The 19,118-nt window shown below is 33.5% G+C and overlaps 2 protein-coding genes across 4 annotated transcripts; one reads left to right on the top strand and one right to left on the bottom strand.

Moving 5' to 3' along the window:
• Nucleotides 1-9,909: 9,909 nt before the first annotated feature.
• LOC115714987 (probable prolyl 4-hydroxylase 9) lies at nt 9,910-14,777 on the top strand. 3 transcript variants are annotated; one of them, XM_061114437.1, is made up of 9 exons: nt 9,910-10,202; nt 10,295-10,423; nt 10,801-10,958; nt 11,595-11,697; nt 12,259-12,354; nt 13,204-13,269; nt 13,355-13,474; nt 13,869-13,970; nt 14,386-14,777. In XM_061114437.1, exons 1-8 carry the CDS (start codon nt 10,080-10,082, stop codon nt 13,953-13,955), a joined length of 882 nt encoding a protein of 293 aa, XP_060970420.1. In that variant the 5' UTR covers nt 9,910-10,079; the 3' UTR covers nt 13,956-13,970; nt 14,386-14,777. The 3 variants fall into 3 exon arrangements, with proteins under 3 accessions (XP_060970420.1, XP_060970421.1, XP_030499627.1); XM_061114438.1 differs by having other exon boundaries at nt 14,383-14,777; XM_030643767.2 differs by having other exon boundaries at nt 14,349-14,777.
• A 752-nt stretch (nt 14,778-15,529) lies between these two features.
• On the bottom strand, nt 15,530-18,993 carry LOC115715267 (uncharacterized). The gene is made up of 9 exons (XM_030644110.2): nt 18,454-18,993; nt 18,017-18,161; nt 17,537-17,705; nt 17,121-17,379; nt 16,697-16,785; nt 16,351-16,533; nt 16,181-16,266; nt 15,987-16,071; nt 15,530-15,822 (listed from the first exon to the last, which is right to left on the bottom strand). The coding sequence occupies exons 1-9, from the start codon at nt 18,671-18,673 to the stop codon at nt 15,688-15,690; spliced, it is 1,371 nt and encodes a 456-aa protein (XP_030499970.2). The 5' UTR covers nt 18,674-18,993; the 3' UTR covers nt 15,530-15,687.
• Nucleotides 18,994-19,118: the final 125 nt, after the last annotated feature.

The following is a 19,118-nucleotide window of genomic DNA, read 5'->3' as shown; positions in this document are numbered from 1 at the left end:
GTTACTTGTCAATAGTACCGTCTTATGAACGTTCAGGACTCAGTATCGTGTGGGACACGGCAGTTAGGGTTATGGTCAGGGGTATGGGCGTCTGATCATAACTCGGGATTTATGTATGTTTATTATTATTATGTTTTTCTTACTGAGTCTGTCGACTCACAGTGCTATGTTTATGTGTAGGTAAGGGCAAGGCTAAGGCTGAAGGACCGTGAGAGCGAGCCGGTGAAGATTGTACATGTCGGGGCGGTTAGGCCTGGAGCGTACGATCCTCGGGACAGCAAGGCTATTTTTGTAATTAGTCGCTAGACGACAAGTATTTTGTATAGTCAGTGAACTTTTGTAAAAGGTTTAGTAATCGGGATCCCGAGTATTTTGTATAAATATTTTATAAGTTTAATTAAAAAGCAAAAATTTTAATTAATCACGATTTCCATAAACCTCGTTGATTAGCAACGAGCTGCACAGTATGTTTAAAAATCACGTAATACGCCTATGCTAGTTAGGGTGTTACAGCTTGCAATCAAGACCACGATCGAAGAGAAAATGTTAGACCACATTAGGAAAGTTGAATCACCAAAGGAGGCTTGGGACACTTTCGTCACGCTCGTTTCAAAGAAGAATGATGCAAGACTTCAACTTCTAGAGAATGAGCTCTTATCAATCTCACAACAAGAGATGACAATCAACCAATATTTTAACAAGGTAAAATTTCTTGGTTGTGTGATTTCTGATCTATTGCCTACTTTTAAAATGTTAGAAGCAAGAATAAGAATAATAACTATCATGGGTTAAGGCCCGAATATAGAAGTTTTGTTGCTGCAATACAAGGTTAGCCAACCAGGCCTTCTCTTGTCGAGTTTGAAAACTTGCTAGAAGATCAAGAATTTTTGGCTAAGCATATATCGGGATTTCAATAAAGAATGAAGAAGATCAAGCACTCTTCAATTACAAAAGATAAGGGCGACCCAAGCAACAAAATAACATCGGGAGTAATGAAATATTACATAAGCAACATAGAAGCTCTAAGTCAAAAGGAGCTCAAAAGAATCATGATATAATCAAACGAGTAAATAAAAGAACTTTCGATGTTATAAGTGTGGAAATAAAGGGCATATTGCTAGACATTATTATTCAAAGAATTATGTCGAAGGCAATGCAACAACCTCTAGCAAGAAGATTGATGTCGAAGAAGAGTGGGATTTCGAAACATCATTTGTAGTAGGAGAATCTGGCAAGAATAATGCAAGCTCTAAAGAATGGTTATTTGTGGCAGTTACTCCAGAGCATATTAATTACAAGAGCAACTGGATTATTGATTTTGGATGCTCAAATCATATGACGAGATATAAAGAAGTTGCGAAATGCGGCAGAGTACAAAGGAGAACGAGTATTGGTAACGAATAATTTCAGTTTGTCAATCACTCACATTGTTAAGGCTGATGTAGTCCCTCAGTCTAGTCCTGATCAAATTTAGTTTCAAAATATTTTTCATGTACGAGTAATGAAGAAAAATTTACTATCAATAGCTCAATTGGTATCATCAGGAAATTATGTCATTTTCGATACTAATGATGTCAAGATTTACCAAAATCTTAAGATATTTAGGACACCATTTATAAAAGGTTGAGGCTTAAATTTTATCTACGTTATGTCAACTAAGATTTCTTACATGGATAATGTTCGAAAAAATGAGACGTCAGACTTGTAGCATGCCAAATTAGAACATGTTACTTACCACTAATGAAAGGTGATGATGGAGAAAGTGGTGCTCAAAGGTCTTCCACAGCTTAATGTCAAAAGCGATATTATTTGTGTTGGATATGTCAATATGGGAAGGATAATCATTTTCTATGTAACGAGTTAAACTTCAATTTGCAATCCCTTTGGAGCTAGTCCATCTTGATGTCTTTGGACGAGTCAAGCAACTATCAGTTAGCTAAATGTGCTACGTGGTGACGTTTATTGATGACATCTCCAGGTATGTCTGGGTTTCTTTTATAAAAGAAAAATCTCAGACTCTAGAAGGAGAAGTAGGAAGAAAAATTCTATGCATGTGCATTAATAACGACAGAGAATATACATCTGATGATTTCTCCTAAACTTTACAAAAATATAAGATACGTCATTAGTTGACGTGTCTGCATACACCATAATAAAATAGTGTAGCAGAAAGAAAGAATCGACACCTTGCTGAGACCTGTCGAAGCATGCTACATGCAAAGAATGTGTCAGGTAGATTTTGGGCTGAAGGAATGAAAAAAATAGCTCATATAATTAACTAGATTCCTTAGCCAAATCTTGTATTTATATCACTCTTTGAGAAATTATGGAAAATGAAACCTACAGTTAGTCACTTTCATGTTTTTAGTTGCGTCTGATATGTCTTCATACTAGATCATCTACATAGAAAATTTGATAAAAAAAAGGCTATCAGGTGCATCTTTGTGGGATATGACAGTCAAAGAAAAGGGTGTAAATATTGTGATCCTACTAGTGGTCGATGTTATGTATCACGAAATGTTGTCTTTGATGAATCATCTTCATGGTGGTCTCCTCAAATGACCGTACTTCCTAATTCCAAAGAAATTGAAGAAAAACTTCTTTTGAAAGAATAAGAACGAGTAGGAGAAGCAAACCCTCATACACTACTACAAACACTTATACCCAAGGTTGTCTCAAAGTGTTGAAAGGCCTATGGCAAAATTTGAAACAGGGTCTTTTCCTTTTATAAAAATTTAAATAAATATTATTTAATTTTTTTTGAGATATTACTTACTATTAAAATTTTGATACAATATAATTTATTTTTTTATCTTCATATAACAAATAATTTTTTTCACTGCATAAGTTAACTTAAAGTAATATTTGGTATAATAGCATCTCTATTGAAGTGCTATATATTTTAGGACTTTTGTAAAAAAAATTAATACTATATCAAAAATTATGTTATTTTTTTAATATATGTTATAAGTTGTATAAATTTAAGAAGATATATAATAATTAATAAATATACTTTTTATTTAATTATAATATTGCCATTAAATTTTTAAATTATAATATTCTTGTTAGTTATTTTTTTTTTAAATATTTGATTTATTTATTATTATTATAATAGATTTTTTTATCCGTTTAATTACACCTAAAGTAATTTTTTTTAAAAATATTTACTAAACATAATTTTTGCTCCTTACCAAAATATTTATAACATAATATTGATTCTTTTTTTTTTAGATAATGTACCTTTAAAAAAAAAAAAAAAAAAAAACCCAACACTTCTATGTAGATCTATCCCTAAAATATTATGTTATATTTCTTTTAGTTAATGCATTGAATATATTTTAAAATATTATATTCTTATCAAATAAATAAAATTAATAAATAAACCCTACGTAACCTTTACAAATTTATAACCAATATATAAAATTCTTACAAAAACTAAATATATATATATGGGTGTTCTATATATATCCCTTAAAATTTTAAAATAACCAAAATGAGCGAGGTAAGAATTCAACCTAACATCCACACATCCATATAAGCCCTCCATTACCAATTGTGTTGTAAGTTTTTTTATGAAAATTATTGAACTAAAATGCATATATATATATATATTATATTTTTATTTATATATATTATTAATTTTAATATTTGGGGGCCTCCAAAATTGTGGGGCCTGGAGCCTAGGCCCCGGCTACTCCACCCTTTGGCCGGCCATGCTTATACCTATAGTATCAGTTCATAGAACTGACACTTATTCTACAGTGATAAAAGGTTAGAGTTTTGGTGTTAGTTTTAAACCGACACTATTGAGTTTTAGAGTCGTTTTACAACCGACACTTAAAATGTACATGTATATTTTTTTCTTTAGTGTTTGTTATCCCGATTTTTTCTCACTTGACGTGGTATGCTTACGTGGACAATATCAGTGTCACGTGGCAATACAACTCACCAAGAAGAAGGTCAAGTCATCTACTTAGTACCCTAGCCAACAGGAGGTCCTGACACTCAAACAGGACGACGAATGACAAACCAACCACCTTAAGGGGCTGGCGACCACCCTTGGCCGACCCTATGGCTGACCAGCTTTTGGATAGCACAAGGCCGGCCAACCTGGATCTTGCAGGTGCTTGGCTGGCAAAAACTTGGCCTAGCAGGAATTTGGTGCACAACCTTACACGTGGATTGCATGCTAGATTGCGAATTAGGCCTTAACAGCCCAATAAACTGGATGGAAAATACCTATTTTTAAGGGACATTTTAGTCATTTATATTTTACCAATTTAATATGTAAAATATCTACTTATTTTATTTGTTAATTAGGGTTTAAGCTCTCCTATATATAGAGTCTTAACTCAACCCTAAAACCCTAAGTCAGTAAGTGTTAAGTATGTCATCTAAGTCGTCAAACTCTAAGTCAAATAAGTCATTCTCTCTCTCTCTCTCACGCCCACCATAGCTTCTCTCTATACTTGAGATTTACCATCTTTGATTCCTAGATTATAACCTTAAGAGAGCTATATCATATCCCACCTATAGTGATATGAATAGTATTATCTCTCGGTATTAATACAACTAAAAGGGGAGTAGGTCACAAACCACTAACTCAGGGGGCCAAACCTCTATAAAATCCTTATGTTCTTTTACTTTCTAGTTCTAATTGTGTAGCATGTGGCAAGCATCAACATTAAGTCGACTCTGCTGTTGGTTGGCTAATTTCTGAGTCAACAATTTAGTACTTTCATTGATAGCGAGTTGTCAAGTAATTTGATCAAGCACCATAGTTGACACGAGGAGAACTCCAGTTGCACCATCTGCATCATTAGGTCTTCCTCAAGACCCTTTGAGTGCAGATCCTGATGTCCATGTTCCAGCCACTACTAGAATTCTCATGAACACTGCAGATGTGATCAATCCTGCCACCACGGCAGGCACCTCAAATCTGGCAACTACAGCTGGCCAGAGTGACACAAACATCCCAATGGATTTGAACAACAGGCCCTTGCCTCCGAGGGAGGACCCTCCACTGGCGCCTCCCACTGAAGGAAGGACCTTTGGGAAACAGCCCCAAGGAATAAAAATTGGATCTCTTCTTCAGTACTATGCTGGAGAGATAGGACCAGGAATTGGCGAGCCCCATGTGGACTTGGGAAAAGATCTCGAGTTAGCAAGACTGAAAGAGGTCGTCTATCAAGCCAGCCTAACTGAAGAACCACGCACTGCTGATTGTGATTTATTCGCTCAGTATAGATGTGAATTCTTGAGATAGATAGATGACCAACAGTACATCCTTCAATCTCACCAAGCAGAGCCAGATCGCTGTAATAGAGAAGTCAACAACCTAATAAGGCGGTTCAATCAGAGAACCAATGGAAGAGGCCAGGATCTCATCAGAGATCCACTCCAAGGAAGACTAGTTGATATATCAGGGAGGGTCTATCAACAAGCTGACCAACCAGGTTCTTCAGGAACCAAGACAAACCTTCCCTTGCCCAAGGAAGGACAGGCCTTGCCACAAATGTCTAATGGCGAGAACAACCAGATCTCAGCAACTAACTGTTGGGTTTTATGCCCTAAATAAAACTCATTTCAATATAATCAGATTTACTTATTAATATAGATCAGAAATAACATTTAATGTTGCATGGTTCACATGATTTATTTCATGATTATATGTACATAATGTATAAATTCATCTGAAACCCTTTTCACATACTTGATCCTGTTTATTGTGCCGTCAACACATTGGAAAGTAAACATGACTATGTGAATAAAGTTTCCTAGATTTATCAGACACAGGGTTTTACTGATATGATAATCTACAACAAGAGTTTACTTGTATTTGGAGAAATACTATGTTCTTTCCAGAACATTGGTTAAAGTAAAGCTCAGGTTGGATGCATGGAGTATGCATCGGAAGGGACCGATATTGAACTTTGACTTAGATTTAATTAAACTTACCATAAAATCTATTCAAGTCAATATCGCCTAGTTGATCCTAGATCAAATGATCTTAATCCTGTTATGATTAGGCTCAATCTTGAAAGGCTATTCGTGTTCCTTGAATTGTTAGTTAAGCCTGCTTTTAGGTCAGGGTGATACGTACTTTTTGGGAACATGGTAGTGCAATTGAGTGGGAGCGCTAGCATAAACATGGAATCTATAGCTTCTATCTGGCGAATAGTAAGCAAAGGATGATCACCTTCGAGCTTGACCAAACGAAAATAAATGGTGGAGATCTCATTTCACATAAGCTGAAATATCATTTATACGGGTCAAGTGTTTTAAGGATAAAATACATAGTAGGGTGTTACGGTAATTTAATCCCTTTACTGTGTAGATCATTCATATAGAGGATAATTGATCACATTAGGATTATAACAATGGATAACTAATGATGTGTCTATATGGTGGAACATATAGAGCATTCTATATACTGAGAGTGCAATTCTAAGTTCTATGCGTGGATTCAACGAAGAATTAATAAGTTAGTGAATTTTAGTGCTAAATTCTTGATCTACTTATTGGAAGCTCGGTTATATAGACCCATGGTCCCCCCACTAGTTGAGATAATATTGCTTGTAAGACTCATGTAATTGGTTTTGATTAATCAATTATAATTCTCAAATTAGACTATGTCTATTTGTGAATTTTTCACTAAGTAAGGGCGAAATTGTAAAGAAAGAGTTTATAGGGGCATATTTGTTAATTATGATACTTTGTATGGTTCAAGTAATAAATATGATAAATGATAATATTATTTAATAATTATTTATAGTTATTAAATAGTTAGAATTGGCATTTAAATGGTTGAATTAGGAAATTGGCATTTTTGAGAAAATCAGATACAAAAGGTGTTAAAATTGCAAAATTGCAAAAACAAGGCCCAATCCACTAAGTGTATGGCCGGCCACCTATGTAGGTATTTTAAGTTGATTTTTTCATTATTTTAATGCCATATAATTCAAATCTAACCCTAGTGGAATGCTATAAATAGATAGTGAAGGCTTCAGGAAAAACACACTTTTCTTCAGACTTCTGAATTAGAAAAACCTGAGCCTTCTCTCTCCCTATCTTTGGCTGACCTTTCTCTTTCCCTTTCCCTCTTCAATTTCGAAATCCTTAGTGCATGAGTAGTGCCCACACACATCAAGTGATACCTCAATCATAGTGAGGAAGATCGTGAAGAAAGATCATCAGCAAAGGAGTTTCAACATCAAAGATTAAGAGAAAGAGATCCAGGTTCAGATATTGATAATGCTCTGCTACAGAAAGGAATCAAGGGCTAGATATCTGAACGGAAGGAGTCATTATATTCCGCTGCACCCAATGTAAGGTTTCCTAAACTTTATATGTGTTTATTTCATCGTTTTAGAAAGTTCTTATTTAGGATGCTAATAAACATACTTGTGAGTAGATCTAAGATCCTGGTAAAATAATTTCCAACACCAACGGTCTAGGGGGCCAGCTAGGGATCTCAGGCTCAACAACAACCCTCATCAACCAACCTTTGCCCGACCAGCCACCTGCAAGAGTACCTCTGGCCGGCCAGGGGAGTTCACTCCCTCCCCAAGGGGAGTGAGCCACTCAAAGGTCAATCTTCACTTGGCTAGGATCGAGAGCGGGTGGAAACACCCAAAGCAATAATTTGAGAAGTGAAACTAATCACTTCAGGTATCTAGATCCACCTAATTCTAGCAACTGGTGTGATCTACCTCATGTCAACACACTAGCAACATCAACCAATCAGGGAATCACGGGCGGCCAGGCCTTGCCTAGTATAGTTGGCTGACCATGGATAATTGCCCAGTATGAGCTTGACCAGCCAGAGCCTACATCCCTTCTTGGGGTCGGTTGGCCAAGGCCAGTAACACAACACAGGGATGGCCGATCTCCACCATACACTCTCCTAGAGTATGGGTGGCGAGACCTTGACACTTTCAAGCTTGCAGCCCCTCCAAGGAAGGTCAGTCAGTCAAGTCTCTACAATAACGGATCCTTTTGTGCAAGCCCAGTTGGACCAAATGAGAGACATCATCAAGGGCCTAGCTAATCCAAAACCTTCAGATATTGACCTGGGACCGAGACTCGGACCCGGGACCCAAACTCAGACCTAGACCTGGACTCGGACCCAGACCCGAACCCGCACCCAGACTAGGACTCGGGACTCGAGACTCGAGACTAGGACCTAGACCCGAACCCGCACTCGAGACTCAGACTCGGGTCCATGTCAGTGTCTAGGTCCCGAACCCGACTCCTGGGTCTTGGTCTTGGTCTGAATTTAGGATCTAGGTTCGGGTCAAGTTTATTAAAAATATAATATAACTTTACACAACCTATTAATACAAGTTAATACCAAATATAGTGTTATATTAAATAATACTATTACAATACAATACAATCCCATATAATACAATACAATCTAATACAATACAATGCAGGGTACCCAACGAGCCCTAATTTATTACAATAATGTAAAATAAATCATATACTTTATTAGCAAAAAAATTAGACTTCTAAATTAATAACTAATTATTTATTTTAAAATTATACTGTAGTATCTTTATATTATTTAAGTAACATTATACTTTAATGTAGAAACTAATTAGTTTATACATTATAACTTTTAAATATAATAACAAAATAGTAACCCGCAAATTTGATGGCATATTATATTTGTTTAACATTAAAATTTAATTATTTTTTGGTTAATTAAAAAGAAAATAAATGACTTTTGAATATGGTAATTTTGACATGTAAACTATATATATATTTCTATTGTTACCATAATAAAAAATAATTATTTAGTTGCTTATGATACTTAAAATGAAACAATTAGCATGTTACTTTTCCATACAAAGGACAAAAATAATCCATTTCTTTATTAATTACTCTACTTTATTGAAAAAAAAAAACTTTTTAGTTGCTTGAGATGCCAATACAAAATATTGTGATGTTAAAATTTTTTATGGTGACCAATGATATTTTAATTGGTAAATTAACGTAGTACTAATATATTACTTATTTATAAAATTTTATTTTTATAATTATTTGTATACATTGTAATTATAACTAATGAGTCTATAATTGATATGGTAAGCAACTAAATAGTTGCTTTTATTTTGAAATAGGCGAAAAAATATGTGTTTCTCATACCTCAAAATAATCACATTAAAAAATATATCGCAATGGTAATATTTTTTAAGCCAAACAAGTAGCAGTATGACCATTGTTTTGCCCCCAAAAAATTGATTTTTGTAATTTTTTTTAGAAATTAATTGATTTTTGTATTTAAGTGTTAAAAAATTTAAAGTTCGGGTGGTTTAGCCGCCAATATTTTAAAAAGAAAACATTTTTAAAATTATTTTTTTTTTCTAATTTTTTAATTTTTTAAATATTTATAATTATTTTTAAAATTAATATTATGTGGGCCATTAAAATTTTGCCACGTATACAAGTATGTACACGTAGGTAGTCCACCGTGATACTTAACTGATTTTTGGCTGAAGGAGTACAGAGCAGAACATAATAAGAGTTTAGGTAGTTTTGACCCTGTTAAAAAATTTAAAATTCAAGTAATTTAGCCACTAATATTTAAAAAAGAGGATAAATGTACTGTAATTTATTATAGAATTTTTCAATATCTTTAATTTATTTACTACTTTAAAAAAACATTTATATTGCATTAGCATTTCTTGCACTACCACTCAAGAGATACACCAATTGTTAAAAGAAATTCACTCATTGATCCCTTCTCAAATAATAATAATAATAATAATAATAATGCACTTATTGATAGCCATTTATAGTTTTTTTTTTTTGGGCTGTAAAAGACATTTATGGTTGAGATTGAGATCAAAGAAAATCCACTTAGTTTTGAAGAAAGGAAAATAAATAAATATTTTAGGTTAGGTAGATAAAATTTGTCCCGCCTGTGTTTGTGCTGTGAAATATAAATTTGTCCTTGTCTTGTCTCTTCCTAGCTCATTGACTTTCAGATTGACTTTTCCTCCCATAACCGCTTTTCTTAAACGAGAAACCTTCCGCCATTGGACAAAATCTTCATTTTGGATGCTCCAACAATGAGAGGGAAAAACCTTAAACCCAACTCCACCTTCAAGACCAAGCTAGGGTTACCATTCGTTTTCCTTCTCTGCATCTTCTTCTTCCTTCTTGGATTTTTTGGCTCAAATCTTATCGCACAGGTATTTGTTTTCATAAACTAAACTCCTTAATCCAAGTAACATTTTTCGACTTTGATTATTTTTGTAATTTTTTTTTTTTAAAAAAAATGTAGGATCAGGAATTTAGCGGTGATGGTAGAGCGATAGAGAGAAGGCTGGAATCGACGAAAGAACAAACAGAGTATGAATTGTTGCTCACTGGAGAGACCGGTGACGATTCAATTACTGAAATTCCTTTTCAGGTTGCCTTTTGACTTTTTTATTTTTGTCAGATTCTCTTTTTTCTTTATACTAAATTAGATTGTCGTTCAATGTACATGAAGGATATTCTGTTAACTTTAATTATAATGTGTTTTGAATTTTAACCTAATTAGACAATGGTACTATGTTCATCATGATTAGAAAGGAGCTCAAGTTCGAATTGTATTTGGTAGCGATGTGAAATATTGTCAACAGTAATATGAACCAAATATTTTGTTAATTTGTTTTTCAGTTGTGAAGTGATTACAAGTATTGGAACAATTTAACATAAGTTATATTAATCCAAAATGGTGATTGAATCCTATGGAGATCGAATTTAGTTTTAATAAAGAAAAATATATATTTTGTGTTCATGAAGGTGTTGAGCTGGAACCCTCGGGCCCTTTATTTTCCTAATTTCGCAACTGCAGAACAATGTGATAGCATAGTTAGTTTGGCAGAGCCAAGCCTAAGACCGTCGTCATTGGCTTTACGAAAAGGAGAAACGGAAGACAACACAAAGGGAATTCGAACGAGGTATACTTTGCCATGCTCAAGATAATTGAACCATTACTTTTTCTTATTAATGTATATATTCTTTTGATTTTGAGATGTTCACTTACATAAGTACAAAGTACTTATTACCTAAGTATGTGGCTGGAGGAAACTCTTTTTTTTCTTTCATTTTTCTCCCTGATGGATTTTGGATTGGTGCTCTCTTTCTGTATTAGGTCTTTTAAAACAGTTTTGGTTTCAATTAATGCAAAGTTACATGTTCTTCTCTGACTTTGGATTAAAAAGGTTTCTGTTAAGATTCTTTACTTGATATATTTGTGCATTAGTATTAGTAAAGCCTCGTAGGAAGTTTTACAAATGAAACTTTATGGTACTTTGCCTGGTGTCTATTACTCTCTCTCTCTCTCTCTCTGTGTGTTCTGGAGCCTGTTCTCCTTAGAAATAGAACAACAAGGAATGGGTTATCAACTATTCAATAAAACTTCTGATGCATCAAAAAAAAAACTATTCAATGCAAATTATCTCTTTTGTAATATCTATGTTTTTCGGTCTATATTTAGGAAAATTCATGAAGTCCTCTAAACTGAATTTATGTTTGTTAAAAAAAAATATTACGTCTGTTGTTTTTTTGTTTTAATTATTTTTTTTTCCGAGCAGTTCTGGCATGTTTATTAGTGCTTTTGAAGACCAAACAGGGACTTTGGAAGTTATTGAGGAAAAAATTGCAAGGGCAACAATGATTCCCAGAATTCATGGCGAGGTACTTTTTTGGTAAAATAATAATTTCAAAAGTCATCTCTCACCAACCATTTTATGCTGCCTGCTTTAATGCTGCTGAGCATGCTTGTAGAAGTTTAATTTTAAATGTCTTTCCTTACACATATGGGAAATTCAAGGGGAAGGGGTATTTAGTTCATCTACTTTTGTCCCTGTTCTCAAGATGGTAAACCAAGTCATAAATTCTTCTTCTCTGACTCATGAGATGGGGTAAAGTTGCAGAGTGAGTTTAAAACTAAATTTACATAACAGTTGACTCCTTAAAATTTCAACATTATTTGTTATGTGACTGCATTTTTGCTTTAAGACAAATTAGTATTCAACTTACAAAGTCACTATAGGTGGTTGCTTTTGAAGAAGAAAAAGAGAAAAGAATAGTTACAGCTGTCTGCCCCTTTTTTTTATCTGGAATTTATCTTAGATCTATGTTTTTCTTTAAAAAAAATATAAAATCTTGATGAACTATCATGATTAATTGAGTGTTGTAATTTTGGTTGATTTAGCAGTTTATATACTAAAATTGTTGTGGATTATCATGTTTCAGCCTTTCAACATTTTGAGGTATAATCTTGGTCAGAAGTATGACTCTCACTATGACGCGTTCAATGCAGAAGAGTATGGCCCTCAAAAGAGCCAAAGGGTAAATTTCTAAATTTAAACAATATGGATTTTGTTTGATCATTGTGCATTCTGGTTATAGGCTTTATGTCTTTGTCGAAATAGTATTTGTACATGCTTGCCCACACAAACTCATGAAAGATGTATAGATAGATGGGTAAGACTTGATAATTTTCATGCTCCGGTGGCAAAGTCTATAAAGTCATAAGCTTTGATGAAGAATTTCAAGCTAAATTTCATCTTCAAGCTTAAAGCAAATTGCATTCAAGTAAACCTTGTAATATATAATAGCATCTCTAATGGAATGCTAAAATGGTGGTGCAGTATTATATTTTAATACTTTTAAAATAATTAGCTCTCCAATGGTGTGCTAAATTTGGCCTATGCTAAAAATTATACTAAATCTAGTACACAATAAATTCACATTTTTTAATTATAGTTTTGTCATTGAACATTGATGATAAATTTTAATACACATTTTTTAATTACAATATTGCTATTAATTATTTTTTAAATATTTAATATATTAATAATCATTAATGCTATTTTACATTTTGTTATAATTTGCATCATAAAATGTTATTGTGCATTAGAGCACAATAACAAACATTGTAACAAATATAGCATTTGTTAGTTTTTTGTGCCTTAAGACAATGTTTAGACTTTACACTGGAGATGGTGTAAGCATGACTACTGATTCACTTATCTGAAACAAACGGATTTACAGAGTTGCATATAAACTTTCTTCTTTGTTTGTATGCCTTGATGATTTATTAAATTGAATTATTACAAATCTCTTTGTTAACATTAGAATTTGTGACCAAAAATCTATTAGAGAACTAACACATTGGTCTTGATTTGAGTGCGACAGGCGGCCTCTTTTTTGTTGTATCTATCTGATGTGCAAGAAGGTGGTGAAACAATGTTTCCTTTTGAGGTACAAATTGGGGCATCCTTTTTTGTACTTCATTTTGGTTTCTTTATTTTTTTCGATGTAAGAAATCATCCAGTTTGATGTGCAGAATGGTCTTAACATGAATGGGAACTATAATTATGAGGATTGTATTGGTTTAAAAGTGAAGCCTCGGAAAGGGGATGGGCTTCTGTTTTATTCATTGTTTCCAAACGGTACAATTGATCCGGTTAGTGTTTCTTGATCTCATCAACCTCACTAAAAAAATTGTACAATTAGAATTTTCGTTCCCCATTAAATTTATCCAAGTTTATAGCTAACATTGTAAACTTCAATGGAAGTAATAGGATCAAGTGGCAAAAGGGCTATTCTTCATTTAAATTTTTATGTTTTTAGTTTTTCTACTTTCATAAGTGAATAAAGCGTGGTGAGATATTGAGATTGTCCTCTAGATGTGGTTCATATATCTTCACCATTCCTTTCATTTCACTTTTTCCTTTTTCTCTTTTAGAAAAAAAGAAATATAAAATATGAGAAGTCCTTTTTTCTTTTTTGAAGTAAAGTAGTTAAACCATCTTAAAATCAGTTTTTTTTTTCTTTTTCTTTTTGGTTACTTTTACCAGACATCACTTCACGGTAGTTGTCCTGTAACCAAAGGGGAAAAATGGGTGGCTACCAAGTGGATCAGGAATCAAGAATTTGAGGATTAGCATTTGTACATACATGTAAGTGTGTTTTTTTTTCTTCTTCTTCTCTTTTTAGGTGAGCTTAGAGTTTTTCATTTAATATTTGACCTACCACTCTGAGAGTTGCAGCTGCAGTGCAGCTGTTTGGAAATGTAATAGTGGGGGCATTATGACTTGGGTATTCTTATAATAATAACTCAGTTTCAAACTCAATATTTTGTTCGTTGTCTATTATCGATATAGATAAACTATATGTCTGTATTATGTATATTAACTAGACATGTCTTGAACAGTGATGAATAAGTTTCCAGGAAAAAAAAATAATTAGTATTTTTACACTATCAAACCTCTGAACAATTGCAATTACTGTAATGTGGTCCTCTTGTCACAATTTGCTCTATTTTTTTGTGAAATTAGTGATGTGGCAATGTAAATTTGGAGGATAAAATAGCAGGAAAAACCAGTGTAAAGGGAATCACACTTTTGGTGCGAGGGTGGTCAGAGTGAGTGAGACGGTGGGTGTGGCTTACAAGTACTGAAGTTGAGAATGGGAAAAAAGAAGTATTGTTGAGTTAAAGAATAAGGGCTCTCAAAGAACCAGAGAATCGACATTCATTTTATGGTCACTCATTTTACAATAAAATTAAGCAGAGTGTGACATAAAGACCACATTATTGTAAAACTTACAAGTTATATTTTGAGGGGTATTATTAATAAGATAGAGGGTGGTACAACTTTGTAGTATAAAAAGTTCAGGGGATGAAATTGCTATATTCATTTTAATGTATAGTAGTTTCTTGTCAAGGCTACTTATTCTACTTTAATCAAAGGTTATGATTTTCGTTCCTTACAAAAGTGATTAAAAACAAAAAAAAAACCCACAGGATCAAAAATAAATAGGTAGAATGTATTATACGAGCATTGCTATTTGGCACCAGTGGTGCCTAGCACCTTCTCGGCATGTCGCGTTGCGATTGGCTAGCGATACCCCTTAAAAACTATTATATTAAATTATATGGAACCCGATACTTATTTGGACCAATAACGATATTGACACATACGAGGGCGCTAGGCACCACTGGTGCCCTTTAGCATCTCTTTTTTTTTTTTTTTTTTTTTTTTTTTTGGATAAATGCTACCAAATAGTATTTTAGTAATTAGATAAATGTTTTTTTAAATAAAACCTAACCAAGTGGTTAAGAGCACGAGGATTTGGTGAATGACTAAAATCATCCTCCCCTCACACACGCAAAAAAAAAAAATAATAAGCATTTGTCAATAGATCACTAATAGTGTATTTTTTGCTTTAAAAAATGAACAATATACAACAAAAGGATCAATTTTGCAATAGTTACAAAATGAACAATTTTGCTATTTATCTTTTATTTTACTAGTGTAAAAGGAAAACAAAGAAGTGTCCCACATAATCATTTTCTTTTGTCTTCTAAATTCTAATTATATTTAAATACCTTCTATTTTATTTTTATTTTCAAATAAAGCAATATATACTCATCATCATAAATACTACCGATTTTATTTTTTTTTTTGAAATAAACATATATAATAAAAAATAACAAAAGTTGCTCTACAAATTGATCTTAAGTAATAATTCCTTCACTTCAAAATCTTTATGTCTAATATCCTACCATGTACAAAGCACCTTCAAAACTTTTAAAAATAAATTGGTAAGCGCCAAAAAATAATGACACATGTTTCCCATATTAGCATTCCAAATTCATAACATTGACAATAAAGTTCATGACTTGTGCCAATTTTGATATGGCTGCTTTCCCCATCGTTTCAGCATATGCATAGAGCCTGCTGCTGTAAACAGCCCCATTGCAGCAATGACCATAATCGTAGAATTCTCAATGTTTCGATAGTAGCCTCCCTGCAACAAAAATGTTGTAGAAAAAAGAAATCATGGTCAGTTCAGAAGTTGTTCCGAGCTATTCTTTTTGTATTGTAAGTCATCAAAATAAGTGAATCGAGTATCATTATTATTTGACCATAATAAATGCCTTCACTCAAGTGACAAAAGATAGAGAAACGCACTTGCACCAGAAAAAACAGAATTGTGACATTTGCAGGGGCTTGAGAAAGGCTTATCATCCCTCCACGCAACTCATTGGGCACATACCTGAGAACATGAGGTAACAGAAAGCCATGGAAATTAAACTCAATCGTAATAACAAATGACTAATTTTTATTGTCAAAGAAAAAAGGGAAAGAACTCTTATTCAATGTACATGGTCCTTAATCTGGCAAGTGAAGGCGAAATCAGACCAACAGAAGCACTAAACAAGCAAAATAGCATCACTAAAACTTCAATTTCCTGCAAATTAACAATAAAATCATTATAAACTCAATAGCTAGAAAATAAATATTGCATTCTTAATACTAAAAACACGATTCATACCTGATAATCGTAAGCTGTAATACACAATACCATCCCGGCTATAATAAATGCACATGTTAAGTAATCCTCAGTTCTGAGAGATGATAGTCCACCAGTAATCCATGGGAATAATGTGCTTCCTAGCATTCTTGAGCCTAGAAGACATGGAAATATCAATCCTAGGTGCACTTCTCGTCCATCAGCCTAAAACCAGAGGCACTTGAAATAAATTTATGGAATTCAAAACTTGCCACAAAATTAATGGTTAAAAGAAACTCCATTAATGGTTGAATTGAAAGACAAAAGACAAGGAAAGACAATATAATCACTTGAGTTTTGCAAGCAATTCTTGAAATGGTTACCATACCACCACAGTTGGAGCCCACAGAATCCAGAAGACCACATAGGAAAAGTGAAGGCAAGCTTGTGCCCAAGCCAGCAGCCATATCCTTTTATCTGTCAACTAACCAAAAAATTATCAAAAACTAGATCATTTATGTCGACCTTTTCAAGCAGCAGTTAAATATCTTTCTATTTAATTATATTTTACATATTTTTGCCACTCCATGACATCTATAAAATGCCCCAAATTACAACAAAAAAACAGAAGGCATTTGTGAGAAATTCCTCTTGGAACCTCGTTTCAATAAACTCAAGAAGCAAAAAAGCTTTGCCAAAAGAGAAGTAATTACTGTATTTAGTGTACATTGAGCAAGTAAGCAATGTAGTTCAAGTAGAGAAGGAAAGAAAGTGGGATGAACTTATAAATAGTATATAACTCTCAACCTTACCGCCAAGAATATATGTTGAGAAGGAAATCTTATACTCCTTGAACGCTGCTGTTTGTGGGACTTCTGCCCATCCCTTGGTTATATAAACAATACACATCATTGCAACCACAACAGCTACCGTAGAAGGTGACCGAAGGTTTCTCTCTACATTATTATCAATTAGCCAATTTGAAAGGATTTGACTTCCAATTAGCGAGGCAGACTCAAAGAAACTCATCAGCCAAAATGTTTCATTCAAAGCATCACGTCTGTGCCCTTGCTGCAACGATAGAACATATGCATAATTATAAATGAAAGAGTAACTATATCTGCCGTAGGAATATAAAAGCACAAAAACTCACAAATTTTCAACATTGTATTGGAGAAATGAAACAGGATAAACCAACAAATCAAAACTAAAGAATGGAAAAACAAACCTTTTCATGATGAACTACCATCCAGGTCTCAAAACTGAACGAAAATATGGAAGCAGAAACTGACAAACAAATACTAGCCACCAAAATACTTGGATGTGCAACAGTTCTCTTCAATAAGGCAATAAAAAGGTGTAAGATGCAAAAGAGCAAACAAATTTTCTTTTGTCCTCTGCATAAAACACAAGATAAGATAAATATTAAAGTTTACCAATGTCTGAAAATGGAAAATAAAATTAACGAGATTCATTGCCAAGAACAGAAGTTGCTGAAAAGCATTAGCCCTAAGCTATTAAATAAGCAGATTACATTCTGGCTATAATGTAATGAGTATCCTCACCTTAAATAGATTATGCAAACTAAGTTCTAAATTTCTGGAAGGGAGGAAATTCTAATATGTTGATGTTCTGCTAGTATAACTAATGAATTAAGATTTAGAAGTAGAGAAAAGCACTGATCAAGAAAATAGATGAATAAACTTACATTAAATCCGATACTACTCCTAAGATAGTACCAAAGAATAGAGAGGCTCCAGTTCCTACACTGAGAGACAATACTATGTGTTCTCTACTCACACCGTAATATGCAAGCTCCATTTCACCAAAAACTGACCATAATCCTTCAACAACTGGCAACAGTGGGTTATAAATAAAACATCATTAATAGAAGAAAACTAATTGAAATACACTCTGCTCTTCTGTTTGGTTGCCGAGAAAATTTAAGAAAGAACAAAGAAATTTCAAAGACCTCAAATCATCCAGCCTTACTGCTTGCGATGCTCAAATTCTCATTTCATTATCATGTCAAATCAATTCAACTTTCAAAGATTAAACAAACTTTCTACATTGCCTACATGCTGTAGGGCACCCAACTTTTTGAAAGATGGATCAATACGTGAAGTTAAGGAAGTGTGCACAGACCTGAAGCAAGAGAGTAAAGGAGAATAAAGTTCCTCTGGAAACGAAGAAATGAAGAGGAAGACGAGACTCCATGGTCGAAAACAACAGGAGTTCTGCTACTGCTGCTGAAATTTTTGGAGGCGTAAGGGAATAGAGCGATCGAGAAGACACAGGCCAAGAATAAGAGAGTATACAGCGATGGATTTGGCTCCCAAACGGAGCTCTCAATAACCACTGCCATTGATTCTCTCTCCTGAAATAAAGGTTGGTTTGGATCTCAGAGAAAGCGAGCCATTTTTGGTCCCCCTTGAAGTTGGGGAAGAGTGTAACTGTAAATGGGTTCCGCTTTTCAGTAATCCGAATAACCCGACCCGACCCGACCCGAATAACACTGTTAAGCTGGCTTTAAAAGCAACGACGCAGTTTTGGAGCTTCCAATGACTTGTACGGATCATACTAGAAAATCACTACAATTTAAATCTTTCAACTTTGATGTGTAAAATATAGATTCCTTCTACAAAAGTTAAAAGTCCAAATTTGTCATTGACATTTTTATTTCCACCCAACAAATTTATAAAAACATTCTATTTAATTATTTTTATTTTATATAAAATTTATATTTTTAATTTATAATATTCTTTCTTTAAACTTTTTTTTTTTTTTGAAGGAAATTCTTTCTTTAAACT

This window comes from Cannabis sativa, chromosome 4 (genome assembly GCF_029168945.1).
Source record: "Cannabis sativa cultivar Pink pepper isolate KNU-18-1 chromosome 4, ASM2916894v1, whole genome shotgun sequence".
NCBI classification, from domain to species: Eukaryota; Viridiplantae; Streptophyta; class Magnoliopsida; order Rosales; family Cannabaceae; genus Cannabis; species Cannabis sativa.
Note: the sequence above shows the minus strand (reverse complement) of the source record. Positions and strands in the feature narration are given on the sequence as shown.